Genomic DNA, 20,258 nt, shown 5'->3' with positions numbered 1-20,258 from the left:
CCCCACCTTCACTACTACCATCCCATGCCTGTAAAAAACATCAGTAAAGCTTAAAGTCAATACTCACCCTGAGACTGATGATAGGCCTCCCTAGGCTTCCAGTTCCACTATGTCAACTGGGAGGGTTGATAAGCTGGTTAACTTGGTCTCACTAAATTCCTGCTATTTCCATCAAGCAGCATCATTGTTTAATGCGACACAGTTAAAACCACAATATTCTGGGTCCTGTTTGTTTCCTCTTTTTGAAAAGCCATCGAAGGGTGTGAGATTGAGACGAAAAATGTCACAACTTGAAGGCAACAATGCAAAGTGAACGCTCCAAACAATGCTCGAAAAACTGGTAACATATAAAAGCATGCACTGAAAAAAACGGCACATATTTTTCAGACAGGGCTGTTGTACCGTGGGCTGAAGACTTCCTGAGAGCCGTAGCAGCTTTCATTTCTCCTGCAGAGATGTCTCAAGGCTAAAACACTCCTCAGTGTTGACACAAACTGTTTCTCAACTGAGAGTTAAGAAAAACAACTGGTAATTACAGCATTTTGATTAGAGCACAACACATGTATTACCATGGAGACAACCTTACCTGAACACCGAGCGAGTTTGCTATATTAATTATTCTAATAATGAATACAGCTACAAAAAAAGAGAGCGAAGGCAATCACAGGTGGTGGATGAGAAGAACTCAACTGTCTCTTAATTGTAAGACAGTCATATTCCAGCAAATATTCATATATATATATATATATATATATATATATATATACACACACAAATCAAAAGTGCAGAAAATGAATGTGTCTGAGCAATGTACTGATTGGCCTCCTTATCTTAGATTGCAGGTGCCTGATTTGATGATGGAAAAAAGAGGAGCCGTTGCCACGTGTTTGCTGTAATCACAATTTAAATCTAACTCTTTAATCCATAGATATGACATCAAACTAATGCCAAGTGTTTGGCAAAATACGTCTCATAAGTAAACACAGAAATACTGGAACATTCCATTATATGTTTGGTGTGATTTTTTTACGTAAGCAGATATTTTTTGTGCCCTGATTTAACCTTGACTTACATGTCATGAATGGGTTTTTTTTTTCCTTTGCAGTAGTCAGTCTTAAGTTTCCTGTATTTTGGATATATAGCAATTATAAAACTGAATTGAACTAAATTAACATTTAGAAAAACTGGATGTTCTCCAGGCATGGAGGGTGATCTAAGATGCATTATGGGAAATGTATTTTGGATAATTCGTCTACCAAAAAAAATATCAAGATATCTAAGCTTCCTCTACTTCCCCCATCTTTTAAAAAATTGTCTAAGAGAGGAAGTTTAATCTCAAAACCATTGTGAGTGCCCTTTGAGTGAATTATAGTTATTACATGTTTTTATAAACCTTATTAGGCCAGCTCTTGAGATTGATATGAGTAAATCTGAGGTAATTAATTAAACATGTTCTCCGCTTATTTCCACTTAAGTTTAAAATTAATTAATGGCTTAGTTGACAGAAACAAATATTTCTTCCTAGTAGCTTCTTTAAAAAGAACCGTGTTTTATAATACTATAAATTTAGCTTTACTTTTAAGTTCACTTTCAAGCAAAAAGGTACAGTCTGTAAAATCTCACGACCAGAGATGGGCAGTAACGCGTTACTTGTAACGCGTTACTGTAATCCGATTACTTTTTTCAAGTAACGAGTAAAGTAAGGGATTACTATTGCAAAAACGGTAATTAGATTACCGTTACTTTCCCGTAGGAACGCTGCGTTACTGCGTTACTAAAACCGTGATTTTTTTGCGAGAATGTCTCATGACAGTGACGTAAGCGAGTGCGACGTTCGTGACAACAGCTGTGTGCAGATCAACAATGGATCATATATCGAGTGCGGGAGAGAGTATGAGCGTGCAGCGTTTAAAGCGTGGAAGTACTGACCTTACTTTGAGTTTGATTCCATAAAAAGTGACAAAAACATTAGCGTCCGTTGTGCGTGGGAAGAAAACTTCTTTTTACAGCGAAAAAAACCCTAAACTTCCAAGCAAGCACCGAGTGCGCTACGACGTAATGGGAAACTCACAGAGAAACTCGCGGATTCTTCCACTGACCGCTGCGGCACACCTGCACCAGGGTAAACCTCCGCCTACCACTCCTGCTTTACAGGTGAAAATAGAGCAACAGGACCGCTAGTCTTTGACTTTATTTATTTTCTGCTGTGTTTTACTTGCATCTATTTGAAAGAGTGAGTGTAAACACAAAAAATATTTTATTTTATGTGCTGGAATGTGCAGAAAATAGGTTTAAATGTTAAACTAATTTCTTCAAGTCAGAGAATGTTGCATATAATTAAATTTTTGCTTGATGCATAAAGTTAAAAGATTAAAACTAATAAAACAAGTTTTAAAAAGAGACTTTTCCATTTGATTACATTTTGTATGATGGATTATGTAGAAAAAGTAGAATTGGGCTGAAAGATCTATCGCTTTATCACCTATTCAGGTTGTAAATCGTGTTTTTAAAAAGTAACTAGGTAATTAATTACTTTTTTCAAGTAACTTGACCAACACTGCTCACGACTAGATGTCAGCAGATTGTAGATTGCAGTCAACTGAGCTGTGTACCCCTCCCAATTCAAGTGCATAATCCTAGTTATAGTGCCTACTGCAGAACAAACAACTCTGGGCGCCATTCATCTTTAGTGAGTGTAAGCTGTCAGTTCACTGTTAACATCAGCTGTAAGTATGTTTCCACGCCTATTTGCTCTGAACGAGGCTGTAAATCTTTGTGAAAGGACTCTGATACCAGTTGAAAACTCAGTGAAGAACACTTCTGTTCGATAGCAAATCTGAGGTGATTTTTAAAGGATAACCTTGCCAAAATTAGGAACTGTTAGGCTTTTTAAGCTGCTGTTAGCAACTGTTAGTTGCAGTGTTATCAGAGTTAGCCTCTGTTAGCTGCTGTTTTTGTTCATGTTAGCCTCTTTTAGCTGCTGTTTATGTTCATGTTAGCCTCTGTTAGCTGCTGTTTTTGTTCATGTTAGCCTCTGTTAGCTGCTGTTTTTGTTCATGTTAGCCTCTGTTAGCTGCTGTTTTTGTTCATGCTAGCCTCTTTTAGCTGCTGTTTATGTTCATTTTAGCCTCTTTTAGCTGCTGTTTTTGTTCATTTTAGCCTCTTTTAGCTACTGTTTATGTTAATGTTAGCCTATTTTAGCTGATGTTTTTGTTCATGTTAGCCTATTTTAGCTGATGTTTTTGTTCATGTTAGCCTCTGTTAGCTGCTATTTTTGTTCACGTTAGCCTCTTTTAGATGCTGTTTATGTTCATGTTAGCCTCTTTTAGCTGCTGTTTTTGCCAGTGTTAGCCTCTGTTAGCCATTGTTTGTGAAACTGTAAAGTGGATCTAACATTGCTGAACTCAGATACTTGGTGAATAAACTCATATGAGTATGTAATTAACCTATTTAATTAACCTATCAGAGAGAAAGTGTAATTTTTAGGACACTCAAGCCCAACATTAGGTGAGATAATATTAGCTTATAACCAACTGTTGTGGTTCTTTAGCTGGATTGCTGTCAGCTATTCAGAGATGGAGAGGTCACTGACAATAAGTAATTCTTGCAATATTAAGAATAAATAAATATGTTTTTGCCTGTTTTTGTGTGTTAGAGACTGACTTCAGTTCAAGAGGCGAGGCTTAAGGTGAGTAGGAAATTAAATACCCTTAAAAGAAGGATTTCCTGTACCTTTAAAATTTCTCCTGAATATCTGGGAACATGCAGTGCTCCTTGTGTGTGTGTGTGTGTGTGCGTGCGTGCGTGCGCGTGTTTCAATAGAACAGTGTAAACAGTTTTATAGATGCAGAACAGTCAATTAATGGAGATAAATAATCAGATAAATTTAATAATATTGTCTCCTGCTGCTTGTATTTTAACATTTATGTCATAGATACAACCTTTAAAAAAGTAATTGTTACTGATATCTAACGGATTTTATCTTTTTTACAATCTATCGGGCTCAATTCTCACCAATCAAGTAGACTACAGTTAAAGAAACATGTTGCTATATAGTGTTTGTAGAGCACTGAGTTAGTACAGCCATAGGTACTGTTGAACATAAAGATAACCAGGTTAGTTAGTGGTTCTTTGCATCCATCACTTACTGACCTTGCTGTGCATGTGTGTCTGTGCACACACACTTTCCTCTAACCTGTACCTCCACCCCACTCAGCCAGTTTGCTGTTATCTGTGTATTTTCCAGCCCCCCCGCCAGCACACCTTCATTACTGCCCCAGATAGTGGCATTGGCAACTTGTCACTTATATTGATTTCTCTTAAACTGCAATTTACATGGATATTTGTGGGTGTCCTGAGGGCAGACTGCAGCCTGGCGGACGGCCCCGGCACCCTCGCTCTCGTTCTTTCTCTCTCTCTCTTTCTCCCTGCCCCTGAGGCTGGGAGGAAATGTTTCCACCCAACAACAAAGCCTCAAAGTGACTTTTCAATCTGACATCAGCAAACGTGTCATGCTGGTTCTTCAGCAAAAGCACTGCTTTTTCTTTTTCTTATCATAAAAACTAAAGCGGCTGGGGCCCTGTGAAGGTAAAGGGGGTCTTTTGGGGGGAAAAATCAAGGCAACAGCAGGCCATGTTTTGTTAGGTATTAAATATCACTCTCTTTTATTTATTCACCAACTGTAAAAAAAAAAAAAAAGAAAAGAAAAAAGAAACAGCTGTACAAGCTTAATGCATTCTTGATTAGGGCTTAACAAACCTGCATTTATTCCGAGCTCCTGAATGTGTCCGGCAGTACCATAGCGCCTCCTCCCAACGCACACCTGACCTTCTGCTGCAGAGGCCGGGGGAATAAAACAATTACCTGCAGCTAGGTAAACCACAAATGCTTTGTGAAAGCCTTCACACCGCGCTTTCACACAATAATGCCAAAATGTCACAATCTTCAAACTTTACGAATACAACACACCGTTAAGAGTTTTTGCCATGTGTGATGAAGGTCACCTGCAAAAGTCAAAACAGGATTTTCAGAATAAAATACGTTTCGTAAGACCTACGTGAAAAAAAAAAAGTCCGTTAAAGATGCCTTTGAAAAGACAGCTGAGCAATGCGTCTGAGAATATTCTTCCTCCATGGACATCTATGACTTCAGACCACAGAGAGGGAATTTATTTCAGAACATTAATCCCACAAGAAGATTGCAAATCCTAAATCCTGCAAGACAAACACAACTGTACAAGGAGAGAAAGGAGAAGCACTCATCTCATTCTGCATCCCTGTCTCTCCTTTGAGCCTCAAGTTAGTGGTGACTGGGTTTGCAGCAGGCAGTATATGAAGCAGAAGACCACATTTGGTACTTTGGTGATGGTAAACGTCCTATCCTTGCCTGACCTTTGACCCCTTCCCCTCCCTGAGAAGAACACAGTTCCCCTGCCATGTAAAAAAAAGTGAAGTAAAAAAGTGGAATGAGACGAAACGTTTTTAAAACAGCACTGGGTGAAGAAGGGGTGTGAGCTGGTGGGTGTCGCTGGTGATGTCACACCTCCCAGACAGCCAGGATTGGACCCTAATTAGAAAGCTCGGCAGCAAATAGATAGGCGTCCTGCATGATTGAATTCAAAGTGGCTGATGCCAAAATTTCTGCAGAGGCGCGGCAAAAACTGGCTGAGAGGAGCGAAGCAGCCGGGATCAGTGCTGCTGAGAGCTGCCACGCTGCGCTGCGAACACAGTCTCTCTATGAGCTGGAGGCGAGCTGGAGTTTCTGAGGTGATACAGGAACAGCAAGACGCGAAGCTCCTCTCCCTGGTTTGAAGGGATAAAAAAGAAGAAGAGCCGAAAATATAGTCCGAGTGTTCGTCAAAGCCGAGGACGCAGCGCTATCAGAGAGCAACGGAGGCTGACGCCAGACAAGTACAAAGGAGAATCGAGCCGCCGAGTTCAAGTTATCCCTGCGCCTCGCTCCAAAGGTCTGCGCTGATGGCATCCGTACTTGGAAACAACAGCCGCGCGTCGGGGGCTCAGGGCGGCCAGGTGAAATGCAAGCTGAGAAGGAGGAGGAGGAGGCGATCCAAGAGAAAAGGTAAAAGCAAACAGAAAGAACGGAAAAGAAACTTTAGACCACTTGTTTCCTTTTTTCTTTTTTCTTCTTTTTTTGGCTTTTCTCTCCAGAGGTCGTGCGCACCTTGGCGGAGCATCGGAGCGCACAGGCGGCAGCCCGGTGGAGCCTGCACCTCGCTGCTGCTCCTGCTCCGATAACGGCGGCTTTGGATAATAGTGCATATTTGAAATGTGACTGAAGAAAAAAAACCAAAACGTGATCTCTGTTTAGGAGGAGACGGCGGCTTTAAATCGCCTTTCTCGTGTAAAGTTTAGTTGCCGCTGCGTGCGTCGTCCTCGCAGAGCCTTCGTTGTGTCTTATACCTAACGGGACAGCGGAGAATGAAAGTATTATTTCGCTCTTATGGAGCTTTAAACGTGCTCTCCGGTAGACAGAACGGCTGCTGTCAATATTTAACACTGATTTCTTCATTTGTTTGTTTTTTTAAGCAGCGCATACACATGAATCCTGTCCTCACTGATTTCTTCCATAATTTCAGTTAGATTGCCACATCAGTTCTTGTCAGTAAGTTTAAATATTCAAAATGTAGCATAATTAAAGAGCATCCTCCTCCACGCTGGAAAACACTGCAAAATCCCAATAATTCACATTTTTTTTGTCCTTTTCCTTTTTTTTCCCTGTTGTCTCATCTAAACAGAATTTTTACCCATTAGAGGCTAAAACTGCACTGCTGTACTGCTACACAGAGAAGCCTCAAGTTTAGGACTCAGTTATGGGCCTGCAACAGGGAGACAAAAGGAGCAGGGACCTACAATTATTTTATCTGGCCCTTCAAAATAATATTTCTTTGTTTTTTTTGTCTTGATATTTTTTATTTGTGCCTGTTTCTAATTCCAAGCTTTCAGCCTCCTTTTATGGAGCTTCTAATGAAGAAATCAGTGGATTAACAATTGGAGACAAACTGTAAAACAGCCAATTATATGTGTAATGAAAACAGAAAAGCATGCTGATTTCCAGTGACTGAAACATAATAACAGTGAGGATTTTTTTTCCTAAGGCTCAGCGCCTGTCCCTGCAGCCATGCTGTAATGGATGCTGACGGGGGTTCATGGTAAACAAATCCCTTGTGTGTTTTAAATGCCCTGCATCCTCTCTGCCAGTGACACTCTTACCTTTGTGAAATATTATGTATATGATGCAAAAAAATTAAATAAATAAAAATAATACAATTCACAGCACTCTGGCTGATGAAACATTTCCACCTCAGCACCTCTCACTTTGAGACTTTGCATTCCTGCTTTTTTAAAAAAAGAAAAAAAACAAGAAAAGTGGTCACAAGTGAAAACGCAGCATTGCTCGCTGCTAAAATTAATCCGTGATTGCTGAGTAATTTTATCCCAACTTCCTTCGTGCTGCACTTCACAGAGGGAAAAGAGCTGCAAAGTGACATTTTGAAAGATCAAGAAAGGAGCTATTATTGATATGTCAGGGAATGCTTTGATTCTTTAGAAGAAGAAAAATAAAAACCTCGCCGGTTATTTCCTCAGGTATTCTTATTTGGCTAATTAATACTGAACTGAATCACCGAGCACTTGTTTGCTCTGGCACAGGCCTCAAACTCTTTGCTTTTTGTTCACCTCCTCTTTTTCTGCCATCTCCATAAAAAAGGAGGAGGAAGATTTAAGCAATATTTATTTTTATTTATTTATACGCATAACAGATGATAACACGACCGTTTGTGTTGTTTATGCTTGAAGACACTGACGTGCCACCCCATTGCATTGTGGAATATGGATGAACGCTCGGAGCGTGTTGACGTATCCGACTGCAATTGAATGCATAACGAGCTTTCATAAACACTTTGCACTTGTCATCAAACTACAAAACAGACAACTGCATCTCATTTCCATAACCTCTTGATTTTTAATAGCCCAAGTAATTGAGACAAGGGAGACAATACATAAAATATAGTGCTGAGGCAAATGTATTTACATAATGGAAAACGACAGAATTGGTTCCACAACATTAAGCATTGCATATGAGTATCACACAAGCGCGCGCGCACATTAGCTGACAGGCCCTCGCTGCGTGTATTTCCGAGCAGCTAATTTATCAGCTCTGCTGATTCATTCTGATAACACGGGACATTAGGGGCCAGTTCAGGGGCCGGCTGTAAATGAACTGTGGCTTCGGGACGCGCTGATGGCCGCTGACTCTTCTGCTCTTCCTGTCTTGACGCTTGTATTCACATTTAAACGTTTCATAAAACTGTCAAAATAAAAGCCCGGTTTCAGACTGAAGGGTTCCAGTTTCCATTTTTTTTTAACCGATCATCGTCATCTTTCATCTCAAATGCCAGCCGAGCATCATCTCGAGATTTCCACACAATTATGTGTATAGACTTTAAGGAAAATAAATAAATAAATAAATAAATCACTGAGGGATTATTTGGTGGCATTTGTGGCTTAATCCCTTGAAAAGGCTGCAGATTATTTGTAGATGGACTAAAACCTGCGTGTGTATTCAAAAGGTTCTAAGCAGATTCAGCAACTTCGATTAATTTCTTTTTCCATCAGACTCCTTTTTTTGTTTTTCTTTTTTGGGTGTGTTTGCTCATTTCTTTTGGATGGGCAGGATAAATAAGTAAAGAGTGAAGATTACAGCCTGGGGATGTATTTGCTAACATCTTTTTAGCAGGCGGCCCTCACTGCTCCTGCTCAGATTTCCTAAAAATCACACACCTTACTGAATCCATCAGCTGCTTTTTCAGCTGCTGTTTGACAGCCGCCGCCTCCTCAGATTGTTCTGGTTCCAGCACTCCTGTCAGCTCGGTGTTGTGCAGATGTACACCTCACTCGCTGGTTTTTTGTTTTTTTTTTTGCTGTTCTTTAAGCACAGTGTGAGCAGAGTTATCCCCCTCAGATGGACTCGTGGACACACAGAGGATCTGCCTCTTAATTAGTCACAGCCGTGAGCTCTGTGTCCCTAAAGGGACGTCAGTTGCACAAATACAGTCGTGCACATCTGGGTGAATGATGCACTCCCCTGATTTTTGACAAATCTGCCTGTAGATTCCCGCCTGTCAGTCATCTGTACGATGTGACCTGGTTAAACCGCGGCATATGTGCAGCATATTCCTGCTCTTTTATCCACAGTGTGCCTTTCTTACAGACAAAAATAAGCACCGCCGAGATTTATTGGCCAACATTATTTTTTTTTACAGCCACACTTATCACCCTGCACTCTCAGTACAGTATATCAGCGTATCATCAAGAGCGCCGAGGGGGGAAATGTGAAAAACACAGAGTGTAACATAATTTATATAGCAATTACTGCTTACGCTCTCCTTCCTGGTGAGCTGGCGACGGCGACAGACGGGTCGAGTGTGGGCTGCCGTGGCGGCGGTGAAAGTTGAGGTGGAGGGATGCGAGGGTTTACACGCATTTGAACATCTCCGTTCTGGAGAGGCGCAAGTAAACATTAGCTCGGCGGCTGGGTCAATCAACATAAAACACCCTCTCCCCCCACTCTCCCACCCACCCAGTGATCCTCTGTGACTATCTGACATCTCACCAAGCAGAGGGAGGGAAGAGTGAGTGGAATTCCTGGCTGTACCGTATCATCCCGCTTCCCTCTCAGCGCTAACGGTGGTGATAGAGGCGCCGCTGAGTTGAGGGGCAGAGGTCAAGAAGAGGGGGCACAGACTCAGAGCAGACTGTCCTTTACGATTTCACAAATTTGAAGAACTTTGCATCTGCACTGGTTTAATTAGCCAGGTATCTGTGCAGACCAGTAATATTACTGTCTGCTAGTGCTAGTCACTGATGCTACTGGAAGAAAACCAAACATTCTTGTATTGGAATGTATTTCGGAATGACCAAAATAGCTCTGAGATTAAAGAAGATGTGTTGCAGCCTGTCGGAGAGAACAAGCTGTGTTTTCACAGTTGTGATAGAAGCGTTAGCAGTATTTGAAAATTCATAGACGGTATACAAAATGCACACAAAACAGCCTTTGCTTTAATTGAATTACGTAACCACACTAGCCCACTGTCTGTCAGTGTTGTTTGTCTTAGATATAGTACCTTTACCTGTTTTGCCTTTATTGCTTTGTAGGAAACACGATTCTTCGTAGCTGTTATTTGCTGCACTGTCCTTTAAGGTCTTTACTGCTTATGACTGATCACTTGGAGCTTTTTTGTTGACTTGTGTTCATGCTAAACCTCGTACACCTTGCAAATCTTCCAGATTTGGCTTTGAACTTCATATACTTTGGAGACTCTGTTTGCAACTCTTCATTTTTTATGCGTTGTTTACATCTTGCCGCTAATTCCAGCTGCACGGACACGTGTTGAATGTCATGTCCATTTTTCTCCTGTCATTTGCTGTTTGCCTCCCTACCAACATCTGTCAAATAAGCCCCACCCCTTCCACCCCCACCCATAACAAAACTGCAAGTTTTTTCTTTTTTAAGCAGCATATAAATTATAGAAAAAGCAAGTATATATAAATCGAAGGTTCCTTTTAAATAGAATCCAGGATGCTCATGCTGTCTTTGAGAATAAAAAATAAAAAAGCTCAATGTGAGTAATAATAGAAGAAAAAGAAAAAACAGTCGTAATGCTCAATAGTAAATCTGGCTAAAAAAATTATTACATTTAAGTTGGAATAGTGAAAGTGGTCCAAGCAGAGTCTGCAGTGATGTGTGAGAGACCTTTAAGGATGATGACAGTGTTTTATTCAGCATTCATTCAGATCATTGTTTAATGTTAGCGTAACTGTCCCCGTCATGCACACATGCATTGTAACAGTTGCAGTATGGTCTCTGCATTGGCCTACATTCACATGCAGAATCCACTGATAAATAAACTCACTCTGCGGTAACACAGAGAGGACCTGAGCCAATGCACACCTTGCACCAGTTTCCTGGTGTAGGGTCATTGTCATCAGGAGTGGGAAGGTTTCTGGTTGAGGAATGCAGTTATTGGTGCTTGGTTTCCATGTTGGGATAGCCCAATGTCACACAGTGTGTGTGTGTGTGCGTGTGTGTGTGTGTGTGTGTGTGTGTGTGAAAGAGAGAGAGGTTTGTTTCACAGATGAAAAGCACTAGTTTTATTCCTGAAACACTTCTGTCACATTTGTTTGTGTTTGTGCTGATAACCGCATTAAGAGCTGCAACAGAAACACCGCTGGCATTTATGAGGTTAATGAAGGTCAGTGCCGATGGAAGCGGCGCCGTGTTCTGCGGTGTGCGCACGCATGGCTCTGCGAATTTACAGGCACTTCCTGATTAAGGGTAGCGGCGGAGGAGTCTGCAGTTTAGGACACGGCGTCCTCTAGCTGACTGAGCGTTTAGCTGGTGGGCGGAGGAGGGGGCTGGGGAAAAAAAAGGTTATTACTACTCATTGTGGTCTCTTGAGGACAGCTGATAAAATGACCAAGGAAAAGGAATAGCACAACTTTAGCACATTAGCATAATTAGTAATTATCTGGTAATAGTCCCTCTTGGCTTTTTTGGAGCTCGGCAGTGAGAAATTGTACTTAAAGTTCAGGGCCAGAAAACAAATTTCATGGCGAAATGTCTCAATAACACGCGGAGTGCAAGAGCTGCCTCAGTCAGGCTGCGGAGAGAATGAATCAGAACAAGTATCAAAAGCACAGATGCAGATTTAAAAAATGCAGAAGGTGACACTTAAGTTAATTAGCCTGTTGTTTGATGACTCCCACAGTTGGAAAGATAAGGGTATTACTCATTGCAAATACCTTGTTGCACTTGTTGCTATGACAACAAAAACACAGTTTAATTGAGTTAGTCATGTGTTACGCTTCATCAGCCTGTCCACAAGAGCTTTCACAACAATGACTACTTTGGTGGAGACATTTGAGAGCTGGTTACACTGCATGCCACTAATGCGCGTGTGCCGCTCTGATGGAAATTGCGCTCCAGAGTGATGCCTCTGTGTGTGTTAATTTGTTTGCGTGCACGCGTGTGTGTGTGTGTTCTTGTCGCCTGTGTGCCCGGTACATGTCGCCGTTCGCGGGGAGCTGTCAGTCTTCATAAACACAGATATGGCACGGCAACTCGGCGGCATTATCGCTTCCCGTCAATGTGTATGCGTCTGCAGTCCACAAAACAACGCAACATGAGAGAGCCTGTTGTGTAAAAGAGAGTTTGGATGTCTCGTAGCAACTGTCAAGCAAGTTTTTGTTGTTGTTGTTGCTGCTGCTGCTGTTGGGCTGATGCCAGATGTGAGCAACAGCCGAGCAATAGTGTAACTATTGTGTATGTTTTGAGATGCACGTTAGATCGATGAGAGAGTTTTTAACAAGGGAACATGTGCGATGCTTTGGGAGCAACAAGCTGGTGATTTGTTTATCCAGTAAGAGTAGGGATTACAATTTAAAGGAACAATTCAGACATCTTTTTTTTCCACTGTGTGTGTGTATGTGTGCTTTGAATGTTTTTTTTTTTTTTTTGTTGAGTCAATATTCATTTTGGCTGCAAACTAAAGACAAAACGCTGCCACGGTTTCCCAAGGCACAGCGCGATATTGTTAAGCATCTTGTTTTTCCTAACCAGAAATCCAAAAACCGAACGCATTTAGATCGTACAATAATGCAGAATGAAAAAAGGGTCACCGTTTTAAACATTTGATCGTTTGTTTTCTGTCTCTGCTTTCAGGCAGTTTCCGTTTCTTTGCTGTTAACATGACGGCAGGTCTTATTTTTCTGTCTTCAGATGGACCTTGTAGAGTTTGCAGCTGAGAACAAGACAAAAAAAAAGAAAAATGAAAAAGGGGGAAATTTTATTGACCTTCCTACCTTTGAAATCATCCTGATACCAGTTTCATTTATATCATGAACCAAAACCACATATATATAAATATATTTCATTTTCAGCTTGTTTACATGGTAATAATTTGGTTTTTAAAAAATATTTAGCATTTTTGTTGCATTGATATTTAAGATAAAGAATACTATCTCATCTTTCCTACTTAAGGTTTTAGAGGAACAGTAACTAACATTAGCTTTTTCATCCAATACAACATGTAGATGAGGTGTATTCTTCATGCAGCTGGTATCTCTAACAACCTTCACAGTTATATGGAAAGCTGTTTTTATCACCTCCTCTCATCTTATCTGGATTGTGGCAGCTGGACTTTGTATAGAAGGGTTTTAGTGTGAAGACAGAGCTGTAAAATGCAAAGAAATTGCATTTCTAATAGCAAAATTACGCACTCGATTTACTCCAAATGTCAACCAAAATGCACTTTTCATGCTTGTTCTTACATTGTGACTGCCAAAGTCAAACAGAAACAGAGCTGTAGTGTGGTTACATTTCACTAAACTGAGTCTGGTAATTCTGAACTAGATTTGCTCACCTAAAAATTTCAAGTTTTTAATTCATGGCAGTGGATTTTTTGTGTCTTATCATCGCTGTTATTATTATTTTATCATGCCATCAAGACTAGCTCTCACATCTAATGCGAAGTCCTGCCAATAGTGTGGAAGCACCCCACACATCATGGTGGCAAAACATTTCTCCAGTTTATGATCCTAATTAGCTCTAACTGTGCCATCATCCCTGAGTCATCATGCCTGGAGAGAGGCCAGATCATTTGACGGTCCACAGTTTCACGCTTTCTTCATCCCTCCTCTCCCTTTCTTCCTTTCTTTCATGTCTTTTCCTTTCAGTTTCTGTCTCCCTCTCTCTCTCCCTCTTCCCTGAAGCACACACACTGTTATTGTTGTCCTCCAGCTTCATGTGCGTATTCACAGCACGGTAGCTGCTGCTATGAAAAGGGAAATATTTCATAAGCAGAAAATAGCTGAAGAAGGTGCTAGGATATGGGCTCCAAAAAAAGCTTTGTGCTGTTTTACCAACTCGGTCCAAAATACAGCAAGTCAGCCTTGAAATGTGTTCGCTCGCCATTCGAGTGCATTTGGAAATTAAAACTCACAAACACGTGAATGGCCTTTGTCAGCATCTGATCAGCTGGCAAAGCGTGCGCTGCTGGCACCTCTCGCCTTATGTCATGCTTCAGCCACACAACAGCACAACTGCCTCGTGTGCTTTGCTGACATAGCAAAGTTAACACTGATACCCCGCCTCATATGGAATAATGAAATTGGATGAAGCAGCTTAGCCGCTTGCCGTCCCTCCTCTAGCCATCAGACTCGGTGCCTATTTGAGATAACGTTAATGAAGGAGACTTTAGCCAAGAATAGACACGTCTTACTGTTGGAGTGGTGGGGGGGTGGGGGAAGAGGGGTGGGGCACTAACGGCATTTATTTCCATTAATAAGATGGAGCGTTTTACAAGAGAACCTCTCCTGAGGGCTCTCTCCGGAGGTCGGAGAGAAAGCTACACCTTTTAACAACCTCCAAAAGAGTTCTCAGTGTGCGGAGAGATGTTGTTGCACGGCCTGTTCTCTAAGAAACTTGTCCTAACCTTGCTTCACCAATTTGGGCTGAGGTGGTGACTACAATCACTGCTTTTCATCATTTGTAGGTTTTTGTTGTGGGTGTTAGCAGCTTGGGAAGGCAAAGTCTGAATTTTCTTAGAGAGCTAGCATGAAATATTTTCCTGTTCTTCTGCTCTTGACCACTGTATGATTTACCACTTGAAATTGCTGATTTTAGATATCAATAAACAAAGCTAGCTTCTTGATTCTAGTTTGTATTTATCAGTTTTGCTGTAGCTAGCTAAGCTAACTAGCATTAACTTCATGATGTGGCTGAAAAAATGTTACAGACTGTCAGGTTTTAATGTTAATGGGTGCAAAGAATGAAGGGCTGTAAGAAAGATGTCAAAAACGCACTTGCTGACCTTGTACACAGTGTTGTGCTAAAACACTGAATCTAAAGCTAATAGGTGGTCAGTAGTTTTAGCCATGCTAGCTGAAACAGGAGACTGTTGGAATTTATAGCTGTGTAGAAGCAAACTACTTTACTTTAACGCACGGTTACGCTGGAGCTTTATTATTTATACACTGCAGGATTTAAAGGTAGCTGACGCCATCTTGGATGATGAATGTGGCCGATAGCGCAGAACTGCAAACAGTCTGTAATTCATTTAAAACTAGTCCAAGATGATAACTTTAGCCTGGACCTTGGATGTAGTAAGCTGCTAATCTGGATGAGCATTTTTAAACTTAAACAGTGTGATCCCTTTAATACGATCATGGTTGGTTTTTTTGTTCCTTTATCTGTTTTTGTAATAACCCGAGGATGATGCCATACATCCTTATTGGATTAGTGCATTATATGATAAGTGGTAAGCATTATGGGAAATGCTGTAGTAGCGAGGCCTGAATGATTAGCTCAGTCACTGTGCCTGTGTACAGAATATTTTCTACCACTGATATTTTTTACTTCTCTCTGCATGAGGGGTCAAGAGTGTTTTTACACTCCTTCCTCACTATGTAAATACATCTGATAGCAGTTGATTCATAGTAAATGATAAATACGCTCTTTTTGCAGCGAATATTAGATCCCTGTAGCTGATGGAATTGCTTAATGGCAGATTAGGAGCACTGATAATGATGAGCGCATATGCGAATATCCTCGCCGCTTCATTATTCTGCTCACATGCAAGCATTAAATAACATTTTTCCCCCTCTTTGCCCTACAGTAAATCCCTCTCCCATCCATCGATTCCAGGATCCTTTAGGGGCCCCTTCTAGGAGAGACCGACAGGCTTATCTTGCAAATCCTTTAAAAGGTATTTAGAAAAAAATCTTTCCCTGCATTAAGTGTGTCTGATGTTGCATCGCCGCAGGGTTGGCCGAGTTAGAGTTTTAGACCTGCAGGCTGATCGGTGCGATATGCAAAATGATGTTTTTTCCAAGTTTCCTAACAGTCACATGCTGTGTAGTTTATTTTTCCTTCTTGCTGCCCCGATTTTGATTTGTACAGCTTGAAGTGGTGGAGCGTAATAGATGTGTTTGCATTTGCCCGAAAAACTTAGAGTTCCAATCACTCATCCATTACCTTTGATAGCTCAGAGAGTATTTGGCTTTGCCCAGATAAGGCCTGAGTATACATCCAGTCAGATTCAGTTGAATTGTTTGTACACACACGGCGCTTTGGCATTGGTCTGCTTGGATGGGCTTTGGCGTGATGGAGAATTTCATCCCCACCCCCTCTGCTACCTCACTGACAGTGGCGCTTTGGGGCCGGAGCTGTTGGTGAAGGGTGTGTGGCACCTCAGGCTACAAATGTTGCCTTGCGTAAAGGACAAAAAGAGAGGATATCTGCGGGTTAAGAGTGCCTCAAATGTTGGCCCACATGGACCTACATACCCACCATTCTATATTTAGACATAATAGACATAAGGTATACTCTGTAAGTCACTGAAAGCAGCAGTAAAACCAGTAAAAAACGCCTTTATTGTACAGCTGCTTTTCCAGTCTTTTTCTCGAATTAATAATGAAAAGAAACAGTTCATTTATTAAAAATCTTTTAGTCCTGTACTTATTTGTCTCTTTTTAAAACCATGGCATGTTCAAATAGTCGTGCATCAGCGGTCCCCAACCTTTTTTGGTTGGGTCGGTTTATGTCCAACAATATTTTCACGGACCAGCTTTTAAGGTGTCGTGGATAAATACAACAAAATAAAACCAGTACTGGTACCAAAAGAAAGACAATTTATTCATAACACAGAGGAAAAGACCCAGGGAAACCGAGATAACAATAAAAATTATTTTTAAAAAATAGCAATAAAAACCCTGAAAACCATAAATTTCATACCTGAGCCTCAACTCTAGCAGCCCGGTACCAAACGACTCACGGACCGGTACCAGTCCATGGCCCGGAGGTTGGGGACCACTGATCTAGGTGAGGTAAAGTAATAAATTGCTTAATCTGTAATCATTTATGTAATATGATTAGAAATAAAAAATTTTAACACTATACCAGAAAAAATATTTACTAAAGCTTTAAAATAACAGTAGTGGAAAAAAACGCTGTCTTCCTTTTTAGACTCACTTATACAGTGTGGTTGTGTTGTTTCTGTGCAGATTGCCCCATTTTAAAGTTAAAGGAATATAAAGTGAAACACTGTGATCTATCAAAAGGTACTGGTTATGTAGGCTGGGTCCCTCATCATCAAACCAGAAACACTTACAGCCAGTGTAAAACAACTAGAAAAGTGAGAAGCTCGATGTTGATGAACCTGCCATATGCTGGATTGTATGCCATCCATGCTTTGTTCCACCTGGTCTCATACCTGCTATTGAACTGTGACACACTGGAGCTGGGATAAACTGTGATAACTTTGCACCTACCTCATCCTCTCCTCTTCTTCATCTCGCCAGTTGCTTGTTTGGTGTCTCATGTGTGTGTGTCGCACTCCTCGTGTTCTCTTCATTCTCTCATTCACCTGAGCCCCATGCCTGCTGTTCATAGTACTGTTTATTGATTTATTCTCAGAACACGTTCAAGAGACATAGATTAGGTAAAAGTTAAATATGAATGCTTTATTAAAAGTCTAAATAGTCATCATCATTATTCCATATAGGCTAAACAGTCACACAACACAGTCTGCAACTCTATCGGATGCTTGCTGGGCAAATATTCAGTGCAACAACAGATGTACATCAATCAGGATGCGATCGCTGTTTATTATTTACTGCAGTGTAATCAGTGGATTCTATGATATCTCCGTCGGATAGCATCTATCTTTACACTCTCATCCCTTCCTCTGTTGCTCTTGTTTCTCTTTCAGGTTTTCTTTTCCTCTCGCTCTCTCTGTCTCTCTCTGTGGAATACATGTTTGATTCGCCAAATCCGTTGCAGAGATGCTTCAGGGGAAAACAAATTAGACCGATGGGGCTGAAGCCCATTTCAGGAGAGCAAAAAATTCTGATCTATATATCTGCTGATGTTCTTTATTCATCTTTTTCCATCCATGTTTTTGACGTCTTATCCGAGCAGGGTTGCGGTGGGGCCAGAATCAAACCCAACTGACGTCATGCGAGAGGCGAGGTAGACCCTAAACAGCTCCCTCCTACTCCATCACAGATCTAACACCAAGATTCAGACACCCTTTAATACCCGCATCCACAGCTGAAAATGAAGAATCGTATTTAATTGTCTTATTGGTGCATGTTTGGAACTGCTCTGCTGTATGGAGCCACTGTGCTCAAAAGACTGTGGTGATTACACCATTTCTAAATCACTTGACGCATCATTTTTCAGATATGATCAAGAAAACAGTTTATTTTATCAGTGCGTAACAAAGAACATATAGTATAGTTGTCATTGGCCAATATATAATTAGATATTTGTAAATGTACTTTAGTTAAGGCCTAATTACCAAAGACAAATATGGACCCACTTAAAATCTATTACTCGCTGGTATCTCAAGGAGTGAGATAATCAATTGATTTGCTGCCATCAGAAAAGGCTATTAGTTTCCAAGCATTAAAGACATTTGAGACAACGTTATAAATTCTGAGTATTTCTTTTTTTTTTTCCAAATACGCCACTCAAAAGAATTTCCAGTGAATTAAAGAAAAAATGTATATACATTTGAAGATGTCAGCAGCATCATTACTGTGTGTGTGTGTATATATATACAGGGTGGGCCATTTATATGGATACACCGTAATAACATGGGAATGGTTGGTGATATTAAAGTCCTGTTTGTGGCACATTAGTATATGTGAGGGGCAAACTCCTCAAGATGGGTGGTGACCATGGTGGCCATTTAGAAGTCGGCCATCTTGGATACAACTTTTGTTTTTTCAATAGGAAGAGGGCCATGTGACACATCAAACTTATTGGTAATGTCACAAGAAAAACAATGGTGTGCTTGGTTTCAACGTAACTTTATTCTTTCATGAGTTATTTACAAGTTTCTCTTTGTTCACAGCCATTGACATGTCGAAGAGGTTAACACATGAGGAGCGGATCGAAATTGTGTTGATATCTGGTGAACGCAGTAACCGGGTCATTGCAGCAGATTTCAATGCAAGACACCCTACGAGACCACCCATCTCCCATGCTACAGTTAGCAAACTGCTTGCTAAGTTTCGTGAAACTGGTTCAGTGTTGGATTTGCCAAAATGTGGACGCAAGAAAACTGTCACTAATGAAGAAACATCAGTGGCTGTCCTAGCTTCATTCAGCAAGAGCCCACAGCGTAGCACTCGCCGCATGTCACTGGAGAGTGGCATTAGTCGAACATCCCTTCGGCAGATATTAGCTACTCACAAATGGCACCCTTACAAACTCCAGCTACTGCAGCATCTCAACGAGGATGACCCAGATCGGCGCACAGAATTTGCAGAATGGGCAAAACAAAAATTGGAACAGGACCCTCAGTTCACGCAGAAGATTTTGTTCAGTGATGAGGCAAACTTTTATGTGAATGGTGAAGTTAACAAACAAAACCACCGCTATTGGTCCGACACTAACCCACATTGGATGGATCCCTCCAAGACTGTTGGAACAACAAAAGTGATGGTTTGGTGTGGTATATGGGGACAACGATAGTGGGTCCATTCTTCATCAATGGAAACCTCAAGGCCACTGGATATTTGAAATTGCTACATGATGATGTGTTTCCCTCTTATTAGAGATGGCACGATACCACTTTTTTATGTCCGATACCGATACCGATATCATAAATTTGGATATCTGCCGATACCGATATGAATCCGATATAGTGTTTTTTAATCAACAAAACTGTTTTTTAAAATATCTTGCTGCATTTTGCAAGTCTGCAAGTTCATACTCAAGTTTAAAACAACAACTACACTAAAGCTATTCTGTTATACCTGTATACAAAAAAAATATTTCATAGTTCAGCAATACTGATCAATCTAATAAACTTAGACCTACACCATCCTCCCTATTCTGGTATTTTAAAGAGTACTTAGCATAAATATTAAGCAACCTAACTAATAGGGTTCCAACTCCCAGCAACAACAAAAATAAATAAATAAAAAATAGGGAACCACCCCTCACGCTCCACCTCATGATGCTTAATCGACGTAATCAACCTTAATTTGATGCAGTGTGAAAAAAAATGCACAGAAATCAATTATTTTTCAAGAAATATTAAATAGATTCAACATCTTTCTTCAACAAAATTGCAGACTGCACAGATGGTACCTTCCCAAAGTAAAGAGTACTATAGCTTACTAGGGTATATATATTAGACTTAATAGTCACTATATACAGTAATTGACTTC

The 20,258-nt window shown here is 40.7% G+C and overlaps 1 protein-coding gene across 3 annotated transcripts in view; it reads left to right on the top strand.

The window, feature by feature from the left end:
- Positions 1-2,635: 2,635 nt before the first annotated feature.
- Positions 2,636-20,258, top strand: part of adarb2 (adenosine deaminase RNA specific B2 (inactive)) — a 211,742-nt gene continuing 194,119 nt past the window's right edge. The window contains exons 1-3 of one of the 3 annotated variants that reach the window (XM_014332433.2): positions 2,636-2,726; positions 3,656-3,688; positions 15,692-15,781. Coding sequence is in view for 2 of the 3 variants with exons in the window: in XM_014332430.2 (XP_014187916.1) it covers positions 5,976-6,078; positions 15,692-15,781 (193 nt within the window). In the remaining variant the exon portion in view is untranslated. Of the gene's footprint in view, positions 2,727-3,655; positions 3,689-4,701; positions 6,079-15,691; positions 15,782-20,258 lie in introns of those variants that run through there. The other 2 variants (XM_014332430.2, XM_014332432.2) reach the window with 2 other exon arrangements.

The sequence above is a fragment of the Haplochromis burtoni genome, unplaced genomic scaffold (assembly GCF_018398535.1).
Source record: "Haplochromis burtoni strain Fernald_Lab_line unplaced genomic scaffold, NCSU_Asbu1 Contig_30, whole genome shotgun sequence".
Classification (NCBI taxonomy): Eukaryota; Metazoa; Chordata; class Actinopteri; order Cichliformes; family Cichlidae; genus Haplochromis; species Haplochromis burtoni.
The sequence above is the reverse complement of the archived record's forward strand: the minus strand, read 5'-3'. Positions and strand labels throughout refer to the sequence as shown.